Source organism: Phascolarctos cinereus, unplaced genomic scaffold (genome assembly GCF_003287225.1).
Source record: "Phascolarctos cinereus isolate Bilbo 61053 unplaced genomic scaffold, phaCin_HiC Scaffold_1;HRSCAF=81, whole genome shotgun sequence".
NCBI lineage: Eukaryota > Metazoa > Chordata > Mammalia > Diprotodontia > Phascolarctidae > Phascolarctos > Phascolarctos cinereus.
In genome coordinates, this window is record NW_027555514.1 from 60,223,759 (window position 1) to 60,246,531 (window position 22,773).

Here is a 22,773-nt window from a genome sequence, read left to right on the forward strand (position 1 = left end):
TTGCATTCAAAAAAATGCTTTCTTCTAGTTTTGTATCAGTTTTGTTCTTTGCTCTGACCCATTTGTGGTCTGACTATAGAACTGATTCAGAATGACTCAATCAGTAAAGAGCTATTTCCTGTCTGTTAAAAGATAGTCAAGTTCATTTTTTGTGATGTCCTTTACCATTCCCCATGGTCAATGTCTTTTGATTATGTTCTTACAGAAGGTGATATATAGACATAAAGCTTTTGTATAGCCTACACATTTTTGATGTCTCTTATTCTTTGACCATATTTTCTAATATGTCTTCCTTACCTGTTCCTATCCTTGCAACTGAGTCACCAAGCATAAGCTGATTTAACTGGGAGGGTCTTATTTAATTCTTCATAGAGCTGCTTGACCTCTACATGCCCTGCCTGCAACAGATGTTAGGGCATAAGCTGCAATTATTTCCATGGTGGTTCTTTGGCTCCTAATTACCAAGAGTATAACAATATGAGGTCATCAAATATCCCATGAAATGACGTTTGTTATTGCCTTTGGACTCACAGAGCTGGAAGTCCAATCCAATCCAATCATGTCATTTGCAGATGAAGAAACTGAGGCTCAGAGAAGGTGGTGCAGTGGATGGAACACTGGATCTGGAGTCAGGAAGACCTGAGTTCCAATTTGGCCTCATACATTTGTTAGCTGTGTGACCCTGGGCAAATTGCTTAACTTCTGCCTGCTTCAGTTTTCGCACCTATAAAATGGGGATAATACTAGCACCTACCTCTGAGGGCTTTTGTGAGGAGAAAATGAAGCTGTATTTGGAAAGTGCTCCATACATTATCATTATAGTCATCATCATCATCAATTGTCATCATCATTATTATTACTCAGGGTAACAAAGCTAGATGAATGAGGTAGAATTTGACCTCAGGGCTTCTTGACTTCACTGCCAGTGTCCAACCCACTATATCACAGGGTCTGTCCTTTATTTGCCATACCAAGGAGAACCTGTAAGCCACCCTCTCATTTATGTAACTATTAGCTTCCTTCTGTCTTCTGCTTTCATTTAGAATGAGCATGTTAAGATTGCTGTGTTTCACTTCCCCTCCAGTGCGCTCTCCACTCATCTGGTCACTGGACAAGGATCTCACATTTAGAGTATCATCAACTAAATTCATATTTATAGATGGGCTAAACTCTGTGCGTTTCTTAGCCCCTTCTGCCCCCTTGTGTACCCTCTGCCATTGTCACTTCAGAAGCAGGAGGGAGCCCTGCAGGACAGAAGGGCAGGACAGAATTGTCCCCAATTTGCCTGCTTACTGGTGATAAGCCTTTCTGTACATAGTTAAAATAATAACTAGTGATCATAACAACATTTATACAGCACTTACTCTGTGCCAGGAACTGTGCTAAATGCTTTTATGATTATTACCTCATTTGACCCTTCCAACAACCCTCAGAGGTTGGTGCTATTATTTATCCCCATTTTACAGGTGAAGGAACAGGCAAACAGGTTCAGCGACTTGCCCACAGTCACACAACCAGCAAGTTCCTGAGGCTGGATTTGAACTCAGATCTTCCTGACTCCAGGTCCAGTGCTCTATACACTACCTAGTTGTCCTCCCAAAAAGGCAAACCACAAGCAGAGGATGGTCCTTGAAAAATATGCACAGTTGATGTCAGGTAGCAAAGGGACTTAGAGATTAGGATTTAGTTCTGAAACTGGGCTGCCATGGGAGGTTTAATGTGATCAGAGCTGTGCATTGGGAAGAATCGTCTGGTGGCATTGTAATGGGTGGATGTTTGGAAATGGCACAGAAAAGAGGCAGGAAAGGCAGTAGGCAATTACACCGGGTTAGGGAGAATCGATCTAGGCCTGAGCCGAGACTAGCTGGGAAGGAAAGGGGACGGGAGAAGGGAGCAAGCATGTATTAAGCACCTACTGTGTGTAAGTAGCACACCTACTAAGTACCTACACTGTGCTAAGTTCCTTTTGCCTGGAGTCAGGAAGATCTGACTTCAAATCTTGCCTCAAACACTTACTAGCTAGGTGGAGAAAGTGCCAGACCTGAAGTCTGGAAGACTCACCTTCCTGAGTTCGAATCTGGACTCAGACACTTCTTAGCTGTGTGACCCTGGGCAAGTCACTTAACCCCATTTGCCTCAGTTTCCTTATCTGTAAGATGAGCTGGAGAAGGAAATGGCGAACCACTCCAGTTATCTCTGCCAAGAAAACCCCAAATGGGGTCACGAAGAGTCGGATACGACTGAAATGAGGAAACAGCCAACAGCTTATATGACTATGAGCAAAATCACCTTACCACTGCCTGCCTGTTTCCTCAACTGTAAAACAGAGATAACAAGGTGATTTCGAGGGTCAAATGAGATAATATGTGTAAAGCACTTAGCACAGTGCTCGGCACTAGAAAGTACAATATAGTATAAGTACAATAAAATTATTCCCTTCCCTTTTCACTTAGAAGAAGAAAGGGGGTGGCAGGTTTGAGAGATATTGCAGAGTACTTCCTCAGGCAACTTATTCCCCTTCGTCTCTTGATCCCTAGGCCAACTCTCCGCTTCAGGAGAAGTCTTAGATAATCTCCTTCTTTTCATCATAACTCCCCTCCCCATTCCCACGCTTTCCTCCTCCCTCTCTCCCCTTCCCAGAGTGGACATCCCCTCCCCACCAACAATTCCCTTAAATAAAGCAGCTCCTTAAACCCAACTCCTGCACAAAGCCTTCCACGCCTAATTAGTAAAGCGGCCCAAGGGCCCCAGGCCCCACTCAGTTTTCGAGGCCCTTTGACTTTCCCGGCTTTCTAGCAACAAAACATAAAACTACCCTTTACTTTGTTCATATCTCGACCCATGAATCCCTAAAGTGGCCCCAGTCATTTACTTTTCCTTTACACCTCACCTGTATCAGAACTATCTTTAATTAGAAGCTTTAAAGCTTTTATATTAAATTAATTTACATTATATGAATTTTTAATTATACACTTGTAGGGGGCATTCTCTTTGATTGATTGCCTGGCACAAAGCAGACGCTTAATAAATGCATACTGACTAAGTGACCCTAGGTAATGCCTACCACATGGTCAGTAAATAAAAATAAGGTCTCTTGATCGTGAAAATTAAGAGAATCCATGGTTTTCCCCTTTTGTTCTGATTCTTCTTTAACAACATGACTAATGTGAAAATATGTTTAAAGTGACTGTACATGTACAGCCTGTATCAGATTGCTGCTATCTCGGGGAGAGGGAAGAAGGGGGGGGGATAGAAGGAGTAGGAGGTAGGGGGAAAGGGAGAAGGGGGAGGAAGGGGGAAGGGATGGGGAGAGGGAAGGGGAAAGGAGAGGGAGGGAGAAAAAAATTTGCAACTCAAAGTCTTATAAAAGTGAATGTTGAAAACTATCTTTACATTTTGTTGGAAAAAATAACTATTAACTGAAGGGAGGAGAAGAAAATTAAGAGAATCTTGACATTAGGACAAATATGATAATGCTGTAAGCACAGAGCTCATTTCTACTTATGCCTGAGATACTCTTAGGGAGAAGGCGGGAAAGATTGAATATTATATTAGCTAAAGCTATGAATTATGGAGGCATGGGGCTATTTTACCAGTCTGTCTTAAGCACACATTATTTTAATTCCTTTTCTGACTGTGTGAAGAGGCTCACTTTTTTTTCCTTGAAAAAGTGAAATCGTTATTAATAACCTGACAATCTTTCCTATACCTTTTAAAAATTATGATTGAGTTACGATATGATCTACAATCCAAGAAATCTCTCATAGCTAGAAATTTGTTACTTTAGTTTTCAGGTTGAATGTATATATATATATATAATATATATATATATATATATATATATATATATATATATATATATATATATATATATATATATATAGTTAGAAAAGAAATCTAAGTTAGAGAATTTGTCTTTAGAAACATGGATTAAATAATGTCTTACCTGGAAGCTGGATTGAATCCCAGTTGCAAAATTGCTTCTTACACATGATGTTTTTCCTGAAACCTGTTCTTTCTGGCTGGATTTATAAGCAAGCCTTGCAAGAATTGCTCTGGTAGACCTCTTAAGGCAGGAGTCCACGGAGAGCCCTGTTCTAGAGAAGGCACAGGGGAGCTGGCACTAGGCATGTGCACCCCCTTCCATGCCCAGCGTGGTCTCAAGAGCTTGGTTTGCTGGGGTGGTGCTGTCTCTCTAAGGAAGGCCAAGTCTGTCAGCTGGATTTGGGAAGCAGGTAGAGGACTAATTTCTTTCTCTTTCTGTTCACAGTTCAGGTGTTTCTACAGATTAGAGGTAGTTTTAAAACTGTAAGAGTTTCCAAATAAGGAAGGACATTAGCTGACTGGTTATGAAGTGAATGGGGATTTGGCATGAAGAAGCAATTTCTGGTGAGTTGATGAGCCCAGACAGACTAGTCCTGGTTCCAAGTAGGGAGATCAAAGACAGGCACTACCATACAGAAGATAGAATTTTCAGACCTTATCTCAGGTTCATGGGTTACTTGTTCAGCCTCTGGTCAATGGTAACCTGGTGCCTTGGTAATCAGATTCCCAGGTCCCAGGTTCAGATGATAAATTCCCCTCAATTTCTGTCCTCTCTTTCAGCAACTTCAGTTGACCTGTCTATTTTAGTGAAAAGATTTCTCTAGGGATATTATAGGACCTCATTCCTCCAGCAAATACATAATAGGCCATATAAGGATGGAAGGAAACAAACACTTCTTAATCATCTCTTACTTGGTCCTCATAACAACCATGGGAGGTAGGTGCTGTTATTATTCCCATTCTACAATTGGGGCAACTGGGAGAGACAGAGGACACACAGCTAATAAGTATCTGAGGCCAGATTTGAACTCAGGTCTTCCTGACTTCAGGCCCAGGGCTCTATCCACTGTTACCACCTAGCTGCCTCTGGAGAATAATATCATCTGGGAATAGTTTTAATTATGTAGCTTCAGGGAAGCTCTAATTATTTATCTATCACCTGGTGTGGTCTCTGTATAGTGTTCAGCACACTGTCAATGTTCCTCATTGGTTAGAAGTTGCAGACCTTTCCAGGTCCATCAGAACATCACACAAAGTCAACCTAAATAAGTAAAAATTTACATCGATGACCTGTGATTTTGTCTATATAGAAAATCTCTCATTGTTGAGATAGCTTAAACTCCATCTGTAATTTATTTTTTTTAGGAAATTGCCTGAGGTTTAGAGAGTTAAGTGGCTTCTCCGTGGTGATAAAGCTAGCAGATTCCAGAGGCAGAATCTGAACCCATTTCCCCAACACCCACCTATACTATATTGCCTCTCAGAAAAAGAGTTGAAGGTAAAAAAAAAAAATTAATGGTTTTAAATGAAGTTTGAATTCAGTTGAATAGTGGACTTTAGAGCTTAGATATAGATCAATCACTTTTTTTTTTCACTTTGGAAGGTCATTTCTGAGAATTTGAGTATTTTTATTCCACTTTGCACAGTAAGGGTTACATTTGCATTTGAGAATATAACATCCTCTCCTTACCACGTGATTAGTTCTTCATCTTAATTCCTCCTTGCCCTGCTAAAGCTCTTTGACCAACTTCCAAAAGCTAGAAAGAAAAGATAAAGGGATGAACTCTATAGTTATGAAGAAGAGAACTCTACTTTCCACTTTAGACCTACAATTCCATTCTCATCTTTGGTTTGCAGAAGGATAGCTAAAACCATTGCAGAAAGATGTTCCTTTTGGGAAGTTAAGAAACTAATTAGAATGTACAGGATAGTGTATAATTAACAGGGTTGTTGTGGAAAGGGTAGGTAGCCACTCAGGAATCAACATGTATGGTGGCTATTGTGTGTACATACACATGTAAAAAGGGATGCTTTTAAATGTTATTTTTATAGGGACATCTTTTAATATCAGAAAAGTCTGCCTTTTCTTCCACATAAGTATTTTATAATGTCAAGTTGCTTATGCCTAGGCTATAGGGACATCAAAGACAGGCACTAACATACAGAAGATAGAATTTTCAGACCTTCCCTCAGGTGCATGGGTTACTTGTTCAGCCTCTGGTCACTGGTAACCCAGTGCCTCAGTATTCAGATTCCTAGGCAACAGTATAGACATTGTCAATTCAGCTTCTCAAAGAGGTGCCTCAAAGAGGTGTTGAATGACCAAGATTCATTGTTATAGTTTGGAAATTTGATTTTTTTTTCCTTTTGGTCAAACTAGGTAAAAAATCATTAGGAATGGACGATACCATCAATTTCTTATCCTGTAACTTTACTAGTTATTAATTATTTCAATTAATTTTTTAGTTGACTTCCTAGAATTCTTTAAGTATACTATCAAATCATCTGGGAAAAGTGATAATTTTGTTTCTTCTTTACTTCTACATATTTCCTCACTTTTTTTTTAATCTTGTGGCTCTGGCCAACATTTCTAGTACTACATGAAAAAGAAATGGAGAAAATGGACATCCTTGCTTCCTTCTTGATTGTTTTAAAGACATTTTTCCATGTGGCAAGTGGAGCCAGCTCAGGGCAAATCTTGAGTTATTTTTCAACATCACTAAAAAGGACAACTAAAAAAACCCAACTCATGGTGGCAGTTAGCTTAAATCTTCTTGTTGTTCATTGGTCACTGTTCTGCAATAGTGCAAGAGAACGAAATTAGTAGTGCTCCAAAGAGAAATGCTACCCAGGTAGATTCTATTTAGGAATTAGACCAAACCTGATGGGAGAGGAGATGGTAACAAAAGAAAAAAACATGAAAAAGTCTTAATAGATTTGTAATGAGGAGTTGGCATAATTTATCCTTTAAAACAAAATCAAATGCATTCACCTCAAAAAATGCTTTCATGGAATTTGTGTATTTATCATGTAAAATGATAAATTTAAAATGATTCCCATGAGTAAGATGTATTAGAAAGTGTCTTTGACTTAGAGTTAGAAGGCCTGGGTTCAAATTATGCCTTGCCCATTTTATTAACTGTCCAGTTTCTTGATTCATAAAGTGAGGCTAATGATAATTGTATCTCCTTTATATAGTTGTTGAACTGAATGAGATGTGTACAAAAGCACTAGCAGTGTTATGTAAATGTATGTTGTTATTATTGAGTAGAGCCTTCAAACAATTAGCCAACTGGCCTACAAACATTTAGGGAGCCTGGACTATGCCAGGAACACATCAGATGCTTAGAAGGGGCCTACAGAAAGGATTAGAGCAGTGTCTCTTTCCACTAGGAGCTAGCAACTAGTTAAGAAAAAGAGATTGAATAATCTAATTGGACCCACAAGTAGTACCATCGGAATAAAAAACCCAAAGCTAAAGATGGCAACCTATACAGATAACTAAGAGGAAAATAAATATAGACTGGGTACATGAGGCTTGTAGGAAAAATAAAAAGGCAGCCATGCACACATACACACACACACACACACACACACACACACATATGCATGTGTATAATCTTATGTAAAGTTATGTAAAAATTTGCCCACGCCAGAAATCAATAAATGACTAACATCCATGAAAAGATGAAAAAGCTTATTCAACCAATAAAGATTAATGCATGTAAAATGAAAGTGAATTAATAATAATTTAAATATGGCAAAGCTAGAGTGTCACTCTACATTTTTTCTCCTTTGGGGACAGTATTATTCGGGATCCTAACACCTTGAAATGATGCTGTCCCTTTTGAGGGTCTAAAAGGATTATCTCAGTTGATCTTGACCACATCTTGCTCTAAGCCAGAGTGAAGAGGGAAGAATGTAAGGCAGGCCTTAGAAAGTAACTGAAGTTGTGAGCCGGCTTAGATCAGGGTTGGATTGAGGGTCCCCAGCTCCATTCCACGAGTGGGAATAATTAGAAGGCAACGAGCACTACAGAGAAGCGTTAATTACCAAAGTGAGTAATTGCTAAAGGAATACTTGAAAATATTAATCTATTAATTAATCTGTGTGCCTGGACATTCTGCATCTTTGGGTACCAAGGCAATTAGCTAATCCATTTTTTTTTGCAATCATTAATTATTTCTGAAAAGTCAGAGCATTAAAGGAGCTCCAGAAAAATGATATGGGTTTTCTTTCCCCAAAAGGAGCAAACGAATTTATGGTAATTTTTCAAGAAGGGGAAAAGCTTCTTTGAGACTGCACTGGCCAAAGACTTCGATAGGAAAATAAATAGAGAATAGAATTTAATTTGGTCCTTTGCAAGGGGTCATATGACCTAAGAAGATATTATCCAATAGATATTAATACTGCCTCTCTCCTCAGGAAAGTTGTACATCTATTTCCATTTCCACAAGTGTACATATATACATACACAGAAATTTGTGTATATACAGAAAATACATATATGTATGTCTCTCCTTTGTGTGTATGCTTATACATGTAGCATGTATAAAAATGTATACATACATGTGCACATATACATCTATATCTATCGAGGGAGGAGGGGGAGAGAGAGAGAGGATCCTTTTAATTACAAATAAAGACTGTTCCTGGACTTTTGACTTCATTGGCATAGAAAGTTCTCAAAGGGGAGAAACTCCCAATATCAGTGCAGATCTGCACCTTCTCTGTAACTTAGAATCTGCCCTGAGAAATTAAGCAACTAGCGTAGTGTCACACAGCTAGTATGTGTCAGAGGAAGTCTTGAACCCTGGTCTTCCTGGTTCTGAGGGCAGCTCTCTGTCCACTATATCACACGGCCTTCTTTGTGCAGTGGTGATGTACTAGCTTTGCAATTAGGAAGACCTGGGTTCAAGTCTGCCTCTGATACATCCTAGCTTTGTGATTCTGGGTAAGTTACTTAATCTTGCAATGATCTAGGCAACTTTCCAAGACTGTGAAGTGAAAATGCATACATACATACATACACATGTTATATTTTATATATTTGCCATATTACAATGAAAGAAGAGGAAGTTTGAGTTAATACACATGTATGTATATGTGTACATGAATATCTGTGTGTTTATATAGCACTGTACAGACCCTCACCACCTTTTTTCTCCTACGAATGTTTTCACCAATCTCGAGGTCAACTTCCAAACCACTTGTCCTCCAGTCTTCCTTGGATTCTATAACCTAAGGCCATCTCATTTGGTCAGATTACTCTGTCAGACTCTGAGTTCAGGCCATATTCGTGGATTTTCTTTCCCCTTTCTTGGCTAGCAGGGGCTCTAAATCTACTGGTATCTTCCCTTCTGTCTCTAGAGATGCTAGTGATAAAGTGGATAGGAGGTGGATCTTGAGTTTAAAATCATGGTCTACAAAAGTCACATTTTGTTATCAATGATTCCTTTACCTGAAACCTCATTTTTTTTGTTAGTTGTGTGTGTACACATATATATGTGTGTACTGATACATACTAGCTGTGTCTTAGATTTGTAAAATCCATTTCACTTTCACCTATGAGATTTATCGGCCTAAGTACAGTACAGCTATTAGTTTATTCTGAGATAATCTAACTCATTTTCACCATTGATATTCAAACACATTGAATTCCAGTGTTTAACAGTGTGTGTGGGAGAGGGGGAAGGGGGAACCTACTATGCTTTTTCACCTCCCCCTTGTAGGGTTTTTACTAAATCATAAACAAAGAAGGTCATTGAGTCCTTTAGGGTGCATTCACTTAAGCCTTTTCAGGGCAAATGGGTATTCATCCCATTCTTCAAGGGCTCTAGAAAAGCAGCTTCCGCCATTTCCCTTGGCAATTCATTAATTGCTCTTCCTTAGGCACCTTTCCCATCATTCTCAGTTGGTGTTCTGGACCACTTTACAATACGATGTCATGTCATTAAAAAAAAAATTCGTTCAGAGTATTGGGAAAGAGTCTGGGGGATGGAGAACACATTGGGCAGGTAGATTTTATCCTGCAAATGAACCTAATAAACGGGAATGACAGATCTTAGAAAATTTCAGCCTTGGCTGTATTTTCCACTAAAGCTAAGGAAAATAGAGCTAATCGTCAGTGCATATAAATATTTATTTGTTTACATAACCTGTTTGCCCCTATTATATACTGCTTTATTATCAATAATCAGTAGCTAGAAGTCTCTCTCTTTCAGCTACCCTGTATTCATTTTGTCTATTCTGTACACAGAATGTAAGCTCCTTGAGGGCAGGGACTGTTTCACTTTTGACTTTGTATTCTTAGTCCAAAGTACCTGGAATTTGACAGGCATTTAATAAATGTTTATTGTTTGAGTAATGATTTCCTAAAGTGTTCATCTTGTCCCCAATGCCCAACACAATGCCAAACTTGGTAAATGCTTGAGTTGAATTAAGTATGGCTGTATCTACCACGAAATGATTTGCTGAACCAAGCTGTTGTGCTCTGTTCAAGGAAAGAGACAGGAGGAAGTGCTAGCTATGAAAAATGGACAGTTGGCATCTTGAGAACTTTGAAGGAAAAGTCACCTAAACTACTCCCCATGTTATGGTTTCTAGATGGTCACACTTTCACCAACAAGTCAATATAAATAAAAGGAAATGTATTGAAAGAGTGCCTACTCAAAGGAGACTTCAAGGAGAAACTCTGGAAAAAATAATTTTGTTCTATGTCCCTTTTCTGCCTCTTTTCCTTGCCTTCTATCATTAATTGCCTTACCAAGTGTCAGCAGCTAGTTTCCTTCCTCCCCAATAAAACTCCTACAGCTTCCCTTTAGAATGTAAGCTTCCTGAGCACAAGGAATGGTTTCACTTTTGTCATTATCCTTCATGCCTGGCACATATTGGGTAGGCACTTAATAAATGCCAATCAATTAACTGAAAAACTATTTGTCCAACTTAGTGTTTAAGGCATCCAATTCCTACTAGTGTTTTAATAAATGTTTAATTATTTGTTGCTGCTACTTTATTTTTTGGTCTGGATCTGTGATTTCATCTGTGAGGGAAGTCCTGGTAGGAGAAACTTACTCAAAATCTCAGCAAGGATTAATTTCTTCTCACCACCATCAGCTGCTTAGAAAGTTGACTGGGACACTGACAGTGACTTGCTCAGGGTCACACAGCCAATTTGAGTAAAAGTTGGGACTTAAACCCATGTCTTCCTGACTTTGACTCTCCCCACTAAGTCACACTATTCCTCCTATTGCTACATTTGGAGTCTTGAAGATATTTAGAAGTACTGCCTTGCTTCTGGGACCACTGTTAATTCAAATCAGGGCAATGTAAAACCAGAATAAGTGTAAAATAGATACTTAGGTCCAAATGTACTAGAAAGAAAACTGCAGCCGGACCTAGAGCCATCTGCCATCCTGTATAACACTTTAGAATTTTACAAACATTCTTTCCCATGACTAGGATCCCTATCCCTACAAATTTTCAGACTACTATACCACAGAAAGGAAAAGGCTTTTGTTTTCCTATAGGAATTATCAGTGAACTACATTACTGAAACCTAGTACTATTACTATTTCTTTCACTTGCTATATGAATATCAATGGGTTTTCTTTTTGCCTTGCTCATCTTTCATTAAGTTACCTTTGCTATAGGCGTTTTGGTCACTTACAAATATTTCTCCATAGAAAACCCATTTTTCAGCACTGGTTAAACAAAATGTTCTGGGAAAAGAAAATGGTCGATTTCATTTGATTTTGCTTCTTCAAAGTTGAAAGCTTACGTATATATGGAGCTTCACAAGGGAAGGGTCCCCAAAGGCTTTCCAGTCCAACCACATTTGTAAATTTCATCTGCAGAGTTGAGAAGCCCAGTTGGAACAGAGGGGGCAGAGGCTTTACCCTGGGAGTCATCAAAGTACTTTATTGTATAAAGCCTTGCTCGTGTCTGGAGTGGAGTTTTAGCACTAGGAGACACAATGTGCACTTCCTTACCCTGTCCAAATAAACAGTTTATTGACAGCAATGAAGGACAAAGACTGTTATAGACCCAAAAAAAGTATTTTTGTAAATTTCTAAAAAGCATAAACATATTGGCCACAATGAAGAAAAGCTATTCAAATGATGTCCAGATACCACATCTTAATTTCACGGTTTCTCTCTTTGCAGTCTACTACCACGAGAAACCATGGCAGGCTAAAAAAAAAAATGAAATGGGTATGATGCCAGATTAAGAATCTAATCACAGTATCCATTCATTTAAATACATAAAATACAGATTTGTACAATTATATTACAGTGGTGTTAACTTCCTCCATTGAGGGTAACAAAACTATGTAAAAATCAGCACACAGCAGTGGGGATGACACAGCCTTTGGCTCCTGGAGATACTGTGATTTTGGCCCATTCAGTGTTTCTCTGAAGTAAACCCTACACACACCATGCCCAGTTGCAGTCTGAACAGCACTGATGTTAACATTACTGGAAGAGGCATCCTGCCAGGCTTGGGTTTGTTTTCGTTCTAAGTAATCATTGGAGGGTGTGATTTTTTCTTTTTACCCCTGAAAATGCCTACAAAAAAAAATCATCTCATGACTTAAACAAAGAATTTTAAAGGCACAGCTTCAACACAGTGTATAAGTTAATAACATACTCTAAGCCAACCTAATTCCTTTTGGCTTGGCACCTTTCAGAGGATGCAGGGAAGCTGGTAGAAACAGGATCAATGTTGAAAAATTTTTAAACATGATTAAATGCAATCAGCACAGTTTTAGGCAATGAATATGCACAACCAGATCTGGGAAAAACATTTCGGAAAAAGAATCATTCAGTTGACAAAAGAACATTTGAGAGGAAACAAAAACAGAATGGCCTTTTTTAGTTTATTGTAAAAGACTTATCTATCGTGGACTTGGAAGAAGTATCCATTCTGGTACATTGCTGCATGATACACCTCAAGAAATGCAAACATTGTTTCATCTACGCTGCAAAATAACTTTACATGTAAACTTCAAAAAAATCACATACTGTACATAAAATTTTAGATTCAAAAGTATCCCTGTTTTCCTAATAATGTAAACAGTAAAATTGAAGGTTTCCATGAAAGGGATAATTTATAACAAAATACCACTGCTTAATCAGTGGTCAAAAACAAGCATTTTAAAATTTCAGATTTGTTTTCCTTCCGTAGCAGGAGAATTGAGATTTCTATCACTTTGCTCATCCCCTCAAGTTGGAAGATGATACTATTGCCCAAAACTATGCAGTCCCCCCCCAAAAGCTATTTTTTTCCCATGTAGCATCAATTCTTATGTTGCAATAGAAGAGTGTAACAATGGAGAAGCTCCAGGCAATAAAAGAGAATAAGCAGTTTTTCCTTGACATAATTTACTGAGGTGAAAATGTAACTGACAGAGCAACTATAACATCAGCCTCCCATTAGAAGAGAGAAAGTAACTCCTTGACGCTGGAAGTTCTGACATGATATACTTGAGGCAAAACAGTGCAAAGGCAAAGGCGGGGAATGCTAACCACCCGTCTGGTGCCAAGGGGTTAACTTTACAGTTATTAAGGAGTGCGCCAGCGTGCGGAATAGAAGTGTAACATTCGCGGTATGTTTTTTTTTTAAATCATCATCATCATCATCATTATTATTATTATTATTATGAATACTGTCTCATGTCTTTCAACGCAAAAAATAAACTGATCCACAGTTTACAGTTGGATGCCAACGTGGCTGCTATGACATGCATCTGGTTCTCCCCTCCCCCCACTTGTTCATTCATTCATTCACTCCACCACAGCTAGCTGTATCAGAGGGTCACTACTGCAACCTGCTCTGAGTAAAGCTAATCTATTTTAATTAATTAATTATATTTTAATTTTTTTTTAAATGCACACACACAAAAGAGTCAGAAGTAGCTAGAGCTATGCTGGGAAATATCAGGTAGCTGTTAGAGCAAATCGCCCCCTAGTCCATCATCTTGGCCTGAGGAGGTAAACGTGAGGAGGCTTGCTTTTCTGCAAGAAGAGCATGTCACTGAGTTCCATTTCCATTCTTTTTCTTCCTTAATTGAAACCAGCTCTGCTGTGTTCCCGCATCTCATGTCTGTCCATCCCCTGGGCAATATGGGAGGTTACGTCAAAATGTGGCCGATAAAGTCCAAGAAGCGCTTTGAATACTGTTCAGGGTTCACGGTTGAGATCTCTGCACCAGCCTGTGCCAATTTAAAAGGAAAAAAAATAAGGATGGGGAAATGGATATTGCTATGATTCTTTCCATTTCTAAACCCAACAATTAAAAGGCAAACCCACACTATTGAATGGCTACTTCCAACTACAGTCATACCTGATTGTAACTCAACAATTGCCATACCCATTCAGTCCTCCATTTTACTGTGCTGTTTATTAATACATTAGCAGGAGGGTTCAAATAATCAAGGTCTTTCTAGTGATGACAGAAAACAGTGGACAGTATTGTGATTTTTGGTAGCTTGGGAAAAAGAAATCAACTACCTTTGGATTAAATCTATGTGTGGCATATTGAGGGGAATGGACACAGCCAAACATCTGGCAGAATAACACTTCAGCCAGATGACTGCATAAGGACTGCCTTCATTGTCCATGGCCCTCTTAGCATATGACTGGCTTAAGTGGCTGAGTCCTCAACAATAGGGACAGACAATAGGAGCAGCAGCAGATTCAGAGACCGGCTGGCCTAATGAAGCCAGTTAGAACACATTCTGAGGGTAGCTTCAGATCAGTTTCTTTCTTTTGAGCTTTTCTTCCTCAAACTTCTCATAGCATTTTGCCCAGACCCTTCTTTCGTCTCTCACCCCTCTCTCCTCCTCCCCGCCCCCCCGCCCCCCGCCTCTCTCAATCTCTCTCCCTCCCCTCTCCCTTCCATCACTTGTGTACTTGTCCCTCCCTCCACTAGACTGTAAGTTCCTTGAAAGAAGGGCCTGGGTTGTTGCCCAGAACAGTTATTTGCTAAAAAAATAAAAAATAAAAAAAAAAGATGTTTAATACAGGTTTATAGAAATGAATTCCTCACTAGCATCCTTGCTCCTTCTCTCTCTCTGGGCTAACCTCATCAGAGACAGGGCAGGCTAGATTTCCTCAGCAGCAGGCCACGGTGGAGGAGAGCGCATGCATTGGCCACTGTCCTTCTCAAGCTGTGTCTAGAGCCAGGGGATCAGCCAGGGGGGTCTCTATTTTTAGGCCCATAGTGCTGCTAATCAGTTGTCAAGCAACTACTGGTGAGCTCATTAATTTCCTGACTGTAAAGGATAACTCCAGGCTTTGAGTGAGTCACCAAATGATATTTTTAGGTACCTATATTGACTGGGTAATCTGTTATTTCTCATGTCTGGCTTAATGTGCTATGCTTTACCTCAGAAGTTCAAGGATCAAGACAAACGGTAGAAATTCCCAGTAGAGTCAAAAACCAATGGTGCCATTAAATTCAATGTCTTGCAAAATGCAAGGTTTTTCAGGCTATGTTATATAACATATATAACATTACATTAAATAGCGGCAGAGTAGAAAGGGCACTGAATTTCAAATCAAAGGATCTGGTTTCAAAGCCTAGCTCTTACGGTCACTACCTGCATCACTTGGGGCAAGTCACTCAGCTTTTCTTGGCCTCAGTTTCCCTCACTGTTACAAAAAGGGTTTGGATGAGATGATCTCTGAGGTCCCTTCCACCTTTAGCTAGATGATTTTAAGACCTGGGCTTCAACTCTCTTTCTGTCATATATTATCTCTGTGACAATGGGGAAGTAATAGTTTCTTGTGGCCTCAGTTTCCCAATATGTATAATGAAGGTGTTGGACTGGATGATTTGTAGAGTTCCTTCTAGTTCTAAATTTCTGATGCTCTGATAGGGCTGAATGGGTGGTTGGCTAGGAAGAAAAAAAATAGAATACATGTCATAAGAACTCTGTTGGAAAGTGGAAGCGCGATGAATGAGGTTCAGAATGCATTTGCTATCAAAAATTTAAAAGGAGTATCCTCCACACTCAGGTGGAATTGAAAATGCATTTCATATTAACAAATATTTGTTGAATGAATGTATGTATGGATGGATGGAGGAATGAATGAATGAATGAATGAATGAATGAATGAATGAGAGGATTTCTTTGGTGAAAAGAATACTGACTTAAGATGATTCTGCTTCTGGGAGGTCAGCCTGTTCTCTCAGGGAAGGAAATGGGACCTTTAGCATTCGATGGTTCTGGTTAATTTGGCTGGATCCTCATACTCTATCAGGAAAGCACCTCCTTTTATAGCCTGGGGTTCTTAACTTTTTGTGTGTCATGGACTGCTTTGGCAGTCTGGTGAAGCCTATGGTCCCTTTCTCAGAATCATGAATAAAATAAAATACACAGAATTGCAAAGGAAACAAATTATATCAAAATACAGTTATCCAAATTAAAAACAAAACAAAACAACCAACAAACCAAGTTTGCAGTCTCCAGATAAAGAACCCCTGCTCTTCATCAGTGTTGCTACACTTAAGTTCATCTGTACGGGTTGGGCAGTGTGGCTTTTTGTTTCACCCACACTGCCAAAAAAAAGGGGTCCTTTAATGCAAGCGTTATTCAATAACTGTCAAATTATGAGGAGGAATTTTAGCACACAGTGACCTGTTTGCCTAACACTTTAAAAGGCTCCATTACAAACAAAAATGAAATTCCTTGAAGGGTAAGAAAAATACTACCACACATGTTGGCACAGTCTTGGGCAGGGAATACCATAATTAAGAATGCAATAGTCCCTTAATTCTGAACATTTAAATATTAGAATTCTTAACACATCCTCAGCACTTTTCATTTTTAAAGCATTTTCTCAATAGGAGTTAATGAATTCATATAATGCCCCAGTGATGCATGCACCTATTAATAGCCCCCATTTGCAGAGTGAACAGCTTTAGGCAAGGAGTTTAAGTGACTTGCCAAAAGGGGATATTAGACCTGGAAGTAAAAGCTGGTACCTGTAGGTTCATAATATGATGCTCGGAATGTGAGGCCTTCCTGGCAATCGATATCACTACATTGCTTTACCTATCCAGAAAAGGAAGACCACCTGGTATAAGCAATTCCACCAGCTCAGAAGAGATGGAAAAGAAGAAGAAAAAAAAGAGAGAGAGAAACTTACGCCATGTTTAACAGTTTTTGCAGCGTGGGCAGCTTTCTTTTTTGCATCATAATGAGTAAGAATGTCAATAATAGCCATAAAATAGACCTCTTTCCTAGGTGCATCTGAAAAAGAATGACAACAAAATGACACCACTATTATCACATGAGCTTTATGCAATATCCCTTCCATAGTGCAAATGAAAAGCAGAGCCTCTTAGAGAGTGGACATTTTTCAGGGTGAAAATAGCAGAAAAAAATGACTGGCTGAGAGGGACAGAGAGTAAAGTGGCATATAAAACGTCTTAATGGAATAGGAACATTGGAAGGGGTCAGAAAACAGAAGTTCTAGCTTTTAAAAAAAGTTTAAATTACCACTATATATTTTTAATTTCTAATAACACACATCTGTACACATACATATATATGTACATGTGCTTATGTAAACATGTACACATACACACACACATACGTACATTTATAGCCAAATAAGAAGATCAAATTCATGCCCAATACTGTCTCTAAATACATTATGTCAGTGATAAAAATTCAAATTCTCTCAAATAAGTGTTGAATAGTTACTCTTTTTGGAATCTGCATACCATCAAGGGATTCATTCTGGTTTATCAACACTCTCACAGAAATAACATTATAAAAGAGAAGACAAGGGAACCAGCCTAGACGATGTCTATTTCAATTCATAGTCTCAAATGAAATTGTTTCACTAATGAACAAAAGGAGGAGTATTTGGTCACACACAGTTTTCTGTTACTAAAGCAACTTGACAAACAGAATCAAAACAAAGCCAACTTCCTTTGATATGTCCATTCAGGTGTGGTTTTTACAACAATCTGAGGCAAAAGAAGAGACTTTACTTTTGCTGGACTTTGCAAAATACTTCTGACTTGTTTCATGTAATTTAAGTGAAGCTAAAATGATAATTCCTCAAAAATAAATGAATCAAGCTAGATCATGATTTTGTATTTTATCTGAAAGACTCCTAAAACAGGTCACATTCAGGCACCACTGTAATGACCAATAATATGTTATGGACAAGAATCATACAGGATGGGAAGGGATGAATGGAGTGCAATCTGCATTGTGGGAGATGAAAAATCCACAGTCAATGAGAGCATAGATCCATTTTTTGTGTATGTAGTGTTAGATATATTACCTCTGAGGTAGTAAATAGAATCTTCTTAGTAAGTGCTGGCAAACTTATCAAGCTTTTGAGATTGGGAAGCAAGGAAGACCATAGTCAGCTGGAAAAGCTGGAATTAGCCAAGATGGAATCCCTCAATACGGGGGATTCATTACCACTATCCCCCAAAAAGTGCATTGGGATCCTATAAAAAATCATCTAAAATATAGGCATTTGCTACAACAGAGTCTTTCAACCCTTTCAATACTCATATGAAGGAAAGAGAATCTGCTCTTAAGTTATGGATAGCAGCCTTGGGTCTTCCAATGAGATTTTTAGCAAAAGTTCTCGTTAGAGCTGACTACATCTTCAGTGTCTGTGAGATGAGGTAAGGTGGGCAGTAGGAAAGTTATAAGATCATCATGAAGCGTCCTTGAATCTCATGATATTGGCAATCCAATAAGCAAGCTGTGGTCTCATTCTATTCCCAGACTTCATGATATACAAAAAATTCAACCTGTTAAATTAAAAAACACAGGGTATATAGATACTCTCAATGTTCCCTTGTCCTAAAATCAACCTCTGAAGAACATGATAAAGTGTGTCATTCATATTTATTTAGTCAATTTCAGGATTTAAAAAAATTACCATGCAAAAATCACATTTCATATGCCAGAAAAATAGTTTTAGGAACTCAGCTTACTTTCATGGCATTTTATCCCATAGACATCAATGTTTGGATCAAATTCCCCAGGAGCCAAGGGCGGTGAGCTGTTGAGTGTGTTTCCTGGACTGTCTGGAGGAGTTCCAATAGGGTGGGTCCCATCGCTTTCCCCTTCCTCTTCACCATCATTTTCCTCACACTCTACCTCTTCCTGTTCTGCTCTCTCAACATCATGAATTCCAACCAGCAAGCTGTAGTCCATAAGCTTGAGCTGGGCAAGAAACTGGAAGGAGTGAAAGGCAACGTTACTCCAGCGTGAGTTACCCAAGTGTGAACCAAAAAAGGCTTTTAAAAACTTCAAAAATCAAGACTGAAACAAAACAAAACAAAACAAAACCCAATAGCTGAGGGAAAACACTTTAAAGGGGGTGGGGGTAGGTGAGAATATAGTGGTTCCTGAGGCAAGATGAGTGTTTCCCTAGAAGGTGGTGAGTAGCCTCTGAGCATGTTTTGATTTATGAGAGCCCTTAGCTTCTGAGGTTGTCTCACTGGCCAAGAATGTTGCCTCACACTTCCGGCTGGCTCAGAGCTGGTGTTTTTTTCCTCCAAAATGCAAACCTGGGCACTACCATGTATACATTTTTCACATCTAGGCTGGATTACAACAATGCCCAGAAGGTCAGGCTGCCACAGAAGAAACATTAAGAGATGGTTCCCCCCCCCCCTTATGAGATTTTTTTTCTTCCTTCTTATTAGTGAAGAATTACTAATGGCCACTGAACTTAGACCTCCCAAGTAGCTTGGGCCAGAAGTCTCTTGATATGGTTTGTACCATTTACACTTGAAACCACTCTTAATCTCAATCACAAACCCCAGTGAGGACAGATCCTTATGTTGTTGGTTAAGGTCCTTCCCCTAACCACCCCCTAGCTCCTGCAAATAAGTAAAAGCCCAAATGTCCCAAATTATAGTGCCAACATGTGGTTTTAAGAAGTTATTCTGATGGTTTCCCTTCAGATTTGAAAGTGGTTTGTTTTCTCTGAGGACTTCAGCTCTCCTATATACCTTCCTTCCCTCCAGTCCACTCCCCGTCCAGTAACCTGACAAAGGCCAAGTGTGGTGAATGGAGGGAAATGGAAGTGACTTTGGGGAAAGAGATCTGAGTCTGGCCATGTGCTTCCTTGCTATTTAATTCATCTGGATTTGCTAGAATTATGTTACTTGTTCTGGTAGATGTGCTTGGTCTTAGGCATAGGTTTGTAATTCTAAAAAATAACACGGAACAAAGAAAGCACAGCTGCCTACCTGCTGCTTGAAGGTGAACATCTAGGCTACATCACTCAAGCCTCTGCTCTATCCTCTGGTGGCTGGCTGCTTACAGGTTCCAACTGAGGCTCTGACCATTATGCACATGGCCCTACACGGACTTGACCCAGACCTTGAGGAACTGACTGTTCACCCCATTAGGCTGACACACAATAGCTGACTGTCCTCAGGTTTCTACTGTCAGAAGTTGAAAAATAAAATTGGCTTTCTTAGTAAAGGTACAGGACTGAGCTTTCAAGGCTTGGGACTCTGGGAGAAAGCTATGAAGAGAGAAGGAATGCATAAACCTTCTATTTCTCATTTTTGTTGTTGTTGTTGTGTTCTTTTGTTTTGTGCAATTCCCTTAATACTGAGAAAGCTCAGCCTTGGAATTGAAAGCAAGATCCACCTTATACTCTAAAGATAATAAAAGTTAATAATATTAGCTAACATTTATTCAGTGCTGCAAAATTTGCAAAGGGCTTCCATGTGTTATCTTATTTGATCCTCACAACAACTGTGTGAGATAGGTGCTGTTATTATCCTCATTTTACAGAGAAGGAAACTGAGGCTGAGAGAGGTCAAGGCAGGATTTGCCCTCATCTTCCTGACTCCAAGTGAGGCGCTCTATCCATTCCCACCAGCCTAGTAGCCTCACCTAAGATGGTTAAGAGGGCCACTCTAAGGCCATGTCTATTCTCATCTCCTTTCCTCACTCTTAGAAGAGAGAACTGATTCCACAAATTGTTCCTTAAAAAGCCTCTCCTCTCCTTGCCTTTCTTCTCTTAATTCTTACTTTAGCTTCTATTTAATACTTGTGCCCCTCAACCATGAAATCCCACATTATCATTCTAAATGCTTTTGGGAGAAGGGAGAGAAATAACATACATAGATTTTATAAAAGTGGTTCATTGAAACCAAATGGAAGTCTACTTTTCAACAGATAAAAGCATTTATACATTATCAAGAATGGAAAGTATTTAACATGATGAAACAGATAAAGCTTATTCAGCAAAGATCCACAGAAATTTAATTTGTCAGTTTTCTTTCTCCTAAGAAGAGGTGAAGTTGGCTTCCCTTCCCTTCATCTTTTTCAGGCTGCCATATTAGCAGATTGGGCAGCTACATGGTACAGTAGACAGAATGTTAGACCAGGAGTTAAAACCTGGCCTTTGACACAAGCTCTGTGAGGTGACCCTGGAAGTCAGTTAACCTTGTTTGCCTCAGTTTCCTCTTCTGTAAAATAAGCTGAAGAAGGAAATGGCAAACCAGTATCACTGCCATGAAAACCTCAAATGGATGCATGAAGAATTGGACATGACTGAAAATGACTGACCAACAACACTAGCAGAATTACAACAAGTAACATGTTCAGTCTCTATGCTCTGATGACCTCCTTCTCTCTTGCCCAATATTTTTATTGGTTGATTTTTTATTCATAAGATCATAGATTCAGAAGTGAGAGGAATCTTAGAGATCACTTAGTATATCCTCTCATTTTACAGATGAAGAATCTGAGGTTAAATGATTTGTCCAAGGTCACAAGGATAATAAGGAGCAAAGCTGGGATTTGAACCCAATTCATCTGATTCACTCTTGAATGAAATGGGGGGGGGATGGGAAAGGAAGAGAAAAAGGACTTATATAGCACCTGCTATGAGTCAAGCAGTTAGTGGAAAGAGCACTGCACCTTAAATCAGGAAGACCTGAGGTCAAATTCGGCCTCAGACACTTACTAGCTGTGTGACCCCCGGCAAGTCACTTAATCTCATTTGCTTTAGTCAACTGGAGAAGGAAATGGCAAATCACTCTGGTACCTTTCCCAAGAAAACCCCATATATACACCAGGGTCAGGAAGAGTCAGACACAGATGTACAACAACAACATGCCAGGCACTGTGTTAAGCAGTCTACACCTATTATCTCATTTCATCCTTACAACTACCCTGGGAGGTAGGTGCTATTATGATACCCATTTTACAGTTGGGGAAACTGAGGCAAACAGCAATTAAGTGACTTGCTGAGGGTCATGTAGCTGGGAAGTTATCGGAGGTCATATCTGAATTCATATCTTCCTGACTTCCTGACTCCAGTCCCAGTATTCTATCCACTTTGCTCTATACCCACCTAGAAATATTAAGAGCATCTCCCCAGTGGGATCAATTTAGGAATACACATATTTGTGTTGTACTGTTGGACTTGGAGTCAGGTAAACCTGATGCTCAATACCTGTGTGACTCTGGGAAAGTCAATCTTTCTACGTGCCTTAGACTAGAGATGTCCAACACTTGGGGAAGTGCAACAGAACTAGATTAAAATGCAAATTGGGAAATATTTAACAAAATAAATAAAACACAATAGAACACAGATAATGTTAACATGTGGCTTTTCTAAGTCAATATGTGGCCCATGGAGATCTTTATGTATGGTGCAGTGACTCCTATTTTTATTTGGGTTTGACACTACTGCCTTAAGACAACTTCCCCAGAGCTACAGAACTCATTCTTGCCCCCCACTGATGAAATCATTGATCCTTCATGTATCTTCTGCACATATCTCTGCTGATTGCCTTGTCCAAGATGGAACAGGCACACAGACCCAGCTGGATGAAAAATCTAGGGCTGGGTCTAAACAAAGCTAAAATATCCCCATGAAAAGTAGAAAATTAATTATCATCATGATCCTCATCATCACTGCCATTTATATA

General features: G+C 39.2%; 1 protein-coding gene across 3 annotated transcripts in view; it reads right to left on the reverse strand.

Moving 5' to 3' along the window:
* Window positions 1–12,689: 12,689 nt before the first annotated feature.
* PIP4K2A (phosphatidylinositol-5-phosphate 4-kinase type 2 alpha) overlaps window positions 12,690–22,773 on the reverse strand; it is a 203,837-nt gene continuing 193,753 nt past the window's right edge. For all 3 annotated transcript variants that reach the window (XM_020966869.2, XM_078151943.1, XM_078151944.1), the window contains 3 exons: window positions 18,802–19,045; window positions 16,980–17,083; window positions 12,690–14,038 (listed from right to left, as the gene is read on the reverse strand). In XM_020966869.2, coding sequence (XP_020822528.1) covers window positions 13,958–14,038; window positions 16,980–17,083; window positions 18,802–19,045 — 429 coding nt within the window. In that variant the 3' untranslated portion in view covers window positions 12,690–13,957. The remainder of the gene's footprint in view (window positions 14,039–16,979; window positions 17,084–18,801; window positions 19,046–22,773) is intronic.